The 8,576-nt window shown below is 40.7% G+C and overlaps 1 protein-coding gene across 1 annotated transcript; it reads left to right on the forward strand.

Moving 5' to 3' along the window:
• Positions 1-933: 933 nt before the first annotated feature.
• LOC310787753 (cytochrome P450 2K1-like) lies at positions 934-5,644 on the forward strand (the record flags this gene model as incomplete). The annotated part of the gene is made up of 9 exons (XM_083649240.1): positions 934-1,143; positions 1,552-1,714; positions 1,960-2,109; positions 2,209-2,369; positions 2,698-2,877; positions 3,001-3,142; positions 4,873-5,057; positions 5,196-5,337; positions 5,457-5,644. 9 exons carry the CDS (start codon positions 934-936, stop codon positions 5,642-5,644), a joined length of 1,521 nt encoding a protein of 506 aa, XP_083505366.1.
• Positions 5,645-8,576: the final 2,932 nt, after the last annotated feature.

Below are 8,576 nucleotides of genomic sequence, written 5' to 3' on the forward strand. Positions count from 1 at the left end.
AAACCACCCAAACAAATACACTGGTCTACTATGGGAACAAGAGTGGGTCTGGGTCTGTTAACCCACCCAAGGCCATCGACCAACTTGTTACTTATTACACTACTTTTGCATTACTTTCACCAAAATAACAGCAGTAGCAGAATGACATTGCCGCCCCGGAACCATCCTGAAAAATCATTTCAACTGCCTTGAAGTCAGTGTAAACAATGCAAAATTCTAAATTTTATTCTTTTCCCTTGTTATTATCATCTATAGTGGTTTTTTGCATAAAAACACACGGTTTGATTAGGAAATGATTGTATCTTTTTTTAAATATGTCCTTTGATTGAATCAAATGTAACTCAAATTGTAACTTGAGTTACTTGACAAAGTAACTGGTCTAATATTACTGAAATCCTATAAGTAATAAGTTATATTACTGAGTTACTGCTAAAAGTAATATATTACATGTAATATGTTACTTTTGTAATGAGTTCCCCCCAACACTGCTTGTTACCACAAAACCTGACAGATGATATGTCAGCTGACCAAGGATGCCGGGTTAAAGATACATAGTGTTGCCAGATACAGATAATGGTTTCCAGCCCAAAGACTGTTCAAAAACCACCAAAACGCACACAAAACCGCCCAAACAAATACAGGACTATGGGAACAAGAGTGGGTCGGTAAACCCACCCAAGCGCATCACACCTCCCCCCCCCCCCCCCCCCACACACACACTATGCACCCGAAACCAGCCCAATTGGGCGGAAAACACATTCTTCTTTGCCCCTCCTTTGAGACTTCCTTTGTCCCAAGCCCCCCCCCCCCCCCCCTCCTCCAAACAGGAATGTAGGTGATGCTGCTATGAGCACAAACATTCTTCCTTGATGGATCAAGCTCACTCAGAGCAGTAGGCCTGTAGTGTACGTAACGTACTGTATGTCAAGAACAATGTCTGTTGTGGAAGATTTGGCTTTCTTCTCCTCCCCTAGTCCCACCAGCCTGTTGATGTCTGCTGTGTTCCTGCTGGTCCTCTACCTCTTCTCCTCCAGCTTCAGCTTCCAGGAAAAGAGGAAGGAGCCCCCAGGCCCCAAACCTCTTCCTCTGCTTGGTAACCTGTTGCAGCTGGATCTCAAGAGACCCTACCACACACTCTGGGAGGTAAGTCATTGCCTACAGTTTGCTTGCTAATGTATATACAATATGGCTACACACTGTACAATAATTTCTTGTTATGTTTGGTTTTGTGTACTATCGCTGTTCTCAGCACTGTTGGCAGCAAACTCAGAATCAGAATCAGAATCAGACTTTAATACATGTCCCAGAAGGGCACTTTGGTTCACATCAGACAGTAGTGGATAATATGGGTCCCTATAATAGGGTCAATATGAAACCCTGTCTTATAATTGCCTCAACTATGTATGTACTGTATGTATGTATGTATGTATGTATGTATGTATGTATGTATGTATGTATGTATGTATGTATGTATGTGTATGTATGAATGAATGAATGAATGAATGATGAATGAATTAATGATAATTCCATTACAATGTGCCCTGGTTTTAGCTTTCCAAGAAATATGGATCAGTGTTCACAGTCTATTTTGGACCCAATAAAGTGGTGGTCCTGGCAGGATACAAGGCAGTCAAGCAGGCTCTGGTCAACCATGCTGAGGAGTTTGGGGACAGATGGACCACCCCTCTTTCTCATGACGTCAATCAAGGACATGGTATGGATGGACTTCCATGACTAAACCTTTAGCATTAGCACTGTCTATAAAGAGGTATAATAAAGACATAAATAATAGCAATGAACATCTATACCAACATCATCATCATCAACAATTTCTGTTTGGTTTGTTTCACCTGTTTTCAAATCGTTTGTTTTTTATCATTTGTTGCAGCATTCTATCTTTTAAACATTAAAATTTAATGTATAGCTTGTTTTATCTGTGATCATCTCTGATTTCTGCAGGAATTCTCTTTGCCAATGGAGATTCCTGGAAAGAGATGAGACGATTTGCCCTGACTAACCTGAGAGACTTTGGGATGGGCAAGAGAGCAGCTGAGGAGAAAATCATAGAGGAATGCCACCATCTGATCCAAGTGTTTGCAGAGCATGAAGGTATGGAGTGACATATCTCAATGTAACATGCTCTTTGGTATTGTTTGTCTTGTATTCCAGTCTTTACACTTTCATTGTTTCCCACTGCTGTTTTCACAGGGAATGCATTTGACACAACATGTGCAGTGAATTATGCTACATCCAATATCATCTCATCCATTGTGTATGGTAGCAGATTTGAATATGCTGACCCCCGATTCAAATGCATGGTGAATAGGGTCAATGAGAACATACGTATTTCAGGTTCTGCTCCAATAGAGGTAAGCATAATCTTTGCTTATTGACTTGATGTTGTTAAAAGTTAATTAACTAGAAATCAACTTAATTCCTACACAGGCATTTCATTATTGGGTGGATTTAGACCATGAAAAACTGCTATGAATGAGGAGCAGAGACTTTGTACTGTACTGACATCGTCATAGTTAGGGTTAGGATTGAGCACGATAAAGATTTTGTCAACAATCATGAATTTACGGCATTGAATTTTTTAAGTCTTTCAATGGAACTAAATTATAAAGATGGGTTGGTGTTAGGTTTACATTCTCACTCATAATTCTAATCTCTGTAATCTGTATTCTTGTGTGGCAGTTGTACAACAACTTTCCTTGGTTGGGCCATTGGATAAAGAGCCGGAAGCTGATATTAAAAAATGTTGAAAATCTTATTTTGGATATCAGAGACTTAGTCAAGCATCTGAAAGAGACTCTGAACCCTCAGATGTGCAGGGGATTTGTAGACTCTTTTCTGATCCGTAAGCAGAAAGACGAGGTATGACAAACACCTTTGATATCTTTCATACAAGAAATATGTATGTACAGAAATGCTCATATACTGTACAGCAATGCTGCATACATGTCTAGTTTATGATATGTGGGTGTGCTTTCCTCTCAGGACTCCTGCATCATGGACTCTCACTACCATGAGAAGAACCTCATATTCACAGTGTCCAACCTGTTTGTAGCTGGTACAGATACCACAGGCACTACATTGAGATGGGGTTTGCTGCTCATGGCCAAATATCCACGAGTACAGGGTAAGAACAGTTTGCAGCAGCGGGGCGAACGGGCACTGCACTAGTTAAAAATAGTGTTACAGATAGGATAGCCCAACATTACAGCAGTACTATCAATCAATCAATCAATCAATCAATCAATCAATCAATCAATCAATCAATCAATCAATCAGTTTAATACATGTCCCAGAAGGGCACTTTGGTTCACATCAGACAGTAGTGGATAAATAAAACATCATTACTAGTTTGAGATTAGTAATAGAGGCACACTTCAGAATTGAGATACATTATTACTAGTTTTAAAGTAATAAAGGCACACTTCAATATTATACAATACATAAACATTTGTTGCATTATGTACAGATTCCAAAGGACCATCTGCTGCCCTCAGCTGGGTCGCCGCGTGCGCAGCGCCACCGTTGCACTAGCTCCTCAAACAACGCAAGTGGCTCGCTGTCATCAGCGCCAGATGGAAGTATCGGAGGAAGAGGGGGTGGCGCGGGGGTGGATGATGCAAGAGCTGTCAGGGAACAAGGCGGGGGGTTTGGGGGGGGAAGAGCTCAGTTGCAGACGAAATATCAGGAGAGCTGCGTCCTTGGCAGTACGAGAGTCCAGATTAGAATAAAATGTTTTGGTTGCCTGGAATTCCTTTCAGGTCACACAGACAAGGGTCACACAGACCAGAAAGTCAACAGCAGGTGTCAAGTCTCTGATTCTCAACTTAGTTCATTTCTCTTATTGCAGATCAGTGGAATTTCCATGATATATCCAGATATAATCCATTTTTCACAGTTCAAATTCACTGACCGCCCATCTCAATTTTCATGACGTCACAGCCTAGGGTCAATCGGCAATCGCTGTTGTCTTCCCGTATCCCGCGGCAAAAGATCTGTCTGGGCAGAGGGTGGGGGTTCCCCGGACCCCGCATTCCTCAAAGTTTAGTTGATTCGCGTTGAGAGACCAGCTTAGTAAATCCAATAAATCCATATTTGTCATTTCGAGTAGACGAATGCAAGTTTGCTCTGGGTGTTGTTGCAGGCAGAGGGAAAGAAGGGAGATAAGGGAGAGCGAGAAAGAAAGCGACTGCCCTGTTCAAGTGCTGGATGCGTTACTACTAGAGACTAGATAACGAAAAGAGTATCGCTGCTTTCTATTGTAGAAGCTCTAAGAATAATACGGAGAATTTACGGTGCTATTGGGAGAACCCCCTACTCGGCTAGACTTGAATGCGCATGGTGAACTCTTAGCGTTTATCCAATTTTATCAATCCAAATTTTTTTAAATTCTTAATTTTAACTTCTTAACTTAGTATTGGTTCTTACTATATTTGACTGCACTATGTTTTTAACTTTTGACCGTATTATGTTGTCTTGTCTGTCTCTGCATGTGCACAGTCTTGGAGTGGCTGCGGCCCTAATTTCACTGCTCATTGCTTCTGTGATGCTGTATGTGACAATAAAAACCTTGAAGTTGAACTTGAACTTGAACTTGAATAATAATGAAAACAGAGAATTGGTTGATAATCAGATTTGTTCTAGAACTGGTTCCCAAACTGTGGTTAAAAAAAGATGCAATTCCAGCGCGGGCCACACAAGGGCTGCTATTTAAGGAACCCTGACCTAAGGTATAGATTGGTACATGCTATGTCAGGAAGGTGGCTAAATTTTGATTTTTTTTCAACGTGTGTGCGCGCATGCCGTGCGTAGCAGACGCAGGCAAATGTAATTGTATTTCCTACTTTGTGTGTTCAGACCAGGTCCAGGAGGAGCTCAGCAGGGTGATAGGAAGTCGCCACGTCCGGGTGGAGGACAGGAAGAACCTGCCCTACACTGATGCTGTCATCCATGAGACTCAGAGACTGGCCAACATCGCCCCCATTGCTCTTCCTCACATCACCAGCCGAGACGTCACCTTCCAGGGCTACTTCATCAGGAAGGTCAGATGAAATACATAATAATAATGTATTCAGCAAAACTGATCATGTTAAAATGAACATCCCTTGAAAAGGTGACTGCATTTCCTTTTTGATAATAATAAATATTCTTAGTCAGCCTCTCATATTTTGTCATGACAGGGGACAACTGTGTATCCTTTGCTGATGTCTGTCCTTCATGATGAGGGTGAATGGGAGAGCCCACACACGTTCAACCCGGGACATTTCTTAAATGAGCATGGGAAATTTGTGACAAAAGATGCATTCATGCCGTTCTCTGCAGGTACGATATATCATTTCTGTAAACATTGAAATCTTCCTTTGCATTTGACATGAAAATTTGTCCAATTCATGTATTTTTTTTTATAAGGCACCTTGTTATGACATCTCCTGAATTCACAGGTCGCAGGGCTTGTCCCGGAGAGAGTCTGGCCAAGATGGAGGTCTTCCTCTTCTTCACCTCTCTCCTCCAGCGCTTTCGTTTCTCTCCTCCACCTGGAGTTACAGAGGATGATCTGGATCTGACACCAGCTGTTGGCTTCACCCTGAGCCCTTCACCTCATCAGCTGTGTGCTGTCAGTCGCCAGTGAGGAAAAGCACGTCCAGAGGAGAGTCTAGCCAGGATGAAGCTCAACGTCGTCTTCACCTTCCTGGTGTCATAGTATCAACTTGACCTGACACCGGTTCTGTGCTTCATATCTTAACCCCTGCAACACATCCATTGTGTGGTGTCAGATGTCTCTGAGGAGAACGACTTGAACCTATAATCAATTACCTTTGCAATGAGTCTGCAATACATATTCTATAGCCATGGCCCAAATTATTTGTGAATGTTGAATTCTCTGAGCTTTAAGAGCATCTTTGTATTGGTGAGACTACTTTGTGAAGTCATACAATGATTCTAAATTTTATGCTTTTTCTGTTGGGCTTCTGACGGGCCAGTAAAACGATCCTCATCACACTGATGGTTAAGGGATTATCAGGAACCTGCTTGACATGTTCCCACTCCGTTAGCCCGTAATTATATATTTAGAGTTGTACTCTGGACTGTTCTAATGACCACATTATGGGTCTTTATGTATATTCACCATTTAGAATAAAAAGCTTGAAATGCTTTCCAGATTGTGTGCTGAAATCTATTGGAATTAATCAACCGGTGTGTTGAATGAAGCAGAAATAATTTAATACTTGAGAAAGGATTTCATCAACACAACATAGGCCTATCATATTCCAAACCAGGTTTCACCCAATCAGATTCCAGAACGAGGTGGAGGAGGGTTTTTGTTGTGCAAGAGAGTAGTTTCACAAGCATTTCTATGATAGGTGACTATGGAAGAAAGTCAAAGATGGGCAGAGGATTGTCAATGACCTGTGGCCGGAGAGACAGGTAGCTCATGTTAACTTGCCAATACTTGCTCGATACAGGAAGTCAGAATATAATGTAGGGTTTCCCAATGTTTTTTGGCATCGGACCCCACTTTGACATCATAAAACTCTAGGGACCCCAGACATTCAAAACACAGACGGCTTTTTGCTCAAATTAATTTAATAGTTTGTAATAATATGTTGCAAGTAAATGTTCATTTTAGACCACATTTAGGCTCTTCATGATATTATTGTGATTGAGAGAGAGGCTTGTGTGGTGCCCTGGACGTGATTGAACAGGGCTGGTCGCCAATTACAGGTGCAATCACCACCACTGCTTGTGTGTGTGGGGGGGGGGGGGGCTTATTACTCCATGAGGGAGCAGGGAGGCAGAGTTGGCTTAGCTTTCAATGGGTGTGGACCTCTCAGACAGGTCATGCCACTGTTTGGTAATAATTGCTCCTCTTCAAAGTGGGTGGGCGAAAATACATCAAAAAGTATTTTGATACAAATTACAAATACTTGCTCAAAAAATGTATCACAATACAAATACAAAATACTGGTCTGAAAAATGTATTTGAAATACAAATACATATTTTGTATTTTGAAAATACATAAAAATACATTTTATAAAAACTGATAAAGAGCTGCAACGATTAGTCAATTCATCGATTCATTGCCAAATATTACATTAATTGCCTATTTTGATCATCTATTAATCATTTTGAGCCATTTCTTTAAGGAAAAATGTCCTAATGCTCTTATTCCAGCATCTCAAATGTGAAATGTTCTTGTTTCATTAGATGGTAAATCATCTCTTTAGTCCTCTGTGACAGTATTCTCCTTTGTGTACCCTCTAACACACTCTTCCATTTCAGTTTTAGTTGTTTTTCAGCACAACTAATTTCTCCCTCACTTCAACTGTTATTCACCTTCTTTAGAAGCGTCATGACCATTGAAAATGCAGTTGCCCCCTCAGATTTTTGGGGTGGGGAAAGAGAGGGGAAGAAATCATGGCGGTCATTAGTAGTAGAGCATCAATCCCCTTTTCAAGCATGTGAAAATGAAATGCGGTTAGTTATTATGCATAGTTTGCATAGCAAGTTAGTTGGCTTATACTTGTACCTACCATGTAAAGTTAGCATTGTAATGGTAGCCAGAGCTGTTATGGCAGTGACCGGTTAGTTTTTACCACCACTATGACAGGTTATACTGTAGTTACTGTAGCAAAACACTGAGCTCCATTTGATGTATCCAGGTCAATGCAGTTCTTGTGGATGTCATTTTATGTGAATAACATTTTAGGTGAAGTAAGATTTAGCTATTTCAAGAAAAGTGGCAGCAGTCTAGCTATAGTGTAGAAGTGAGTGACTAAGCTAATAACCATAAAAGCACAAATAATTGACCAAAATCTAGAAATAAATATACAGTAGGCTATTTACCCTAATGAGAAAAGGAGCAAAAATATTGATGGTCAAAACTGAATAATGATATCACAACAGTCTAATCCTAATGTTAATTTAAAATGAGATGTTCCTCTAAATCTGGCTTCCAACATTTTAGAAATAGCTAAATGGACCCATTGATAAATCAATCAATCACGAGTGGATTCAGCACACTTTACCCGGGCAGACTGATTGAATCATTGCAGATCTATTCAGACCTTAGTTCGCCACTGAACGAAATTAGCCGGGGACCTTTGGTCACCGCCGAATGTTTATCTCTAAATAAATATACAGTATTTACCCTAATAATGAGAAAAGGAGCAAAACTATTGATGGTTAAAACTGAATAATGACATCACAACAGTCTAAGACAAGTTTCTCCTAAGGGAGACAATAAAGGATAATCTAACCCTGTTCATTTAAAATGAGATACACTGTATTCCTCTAAATCTGGCTTCCAACATTTTAGAAATAGCTAACCGATTGATAGATAAATCAATCAATCATGAGTGGATTCAGCACACTTTACTTTATCTGGACAGACTGATTGAATCATTGCAGATCTATTCAGACCTTAGGTCGCCACCGACATGTTTTAGCCGGGGACCTTTGGTCGCTGCCGAATGTCGGCCCCTCAGAATTTTGGCTTGCATGACGCCCCTGGCCTTCTGTGAGGGCTTTTGACTTACAGTATAGGCAGCATTTCTACATG

The sequence above is a fragment of the Poromitra crassiceps genome, assembly GCF_964638095.1.
Source record: "Poromitra crassiceps genome assembly, chromosome: 13".
Classification (NCBI taxonomy): Eukaryota; Metazoa; Chordata; class Actinopteri; order Beryciformes; family Melamphaidae; genus Poromitra; species Poromitra crassiceps.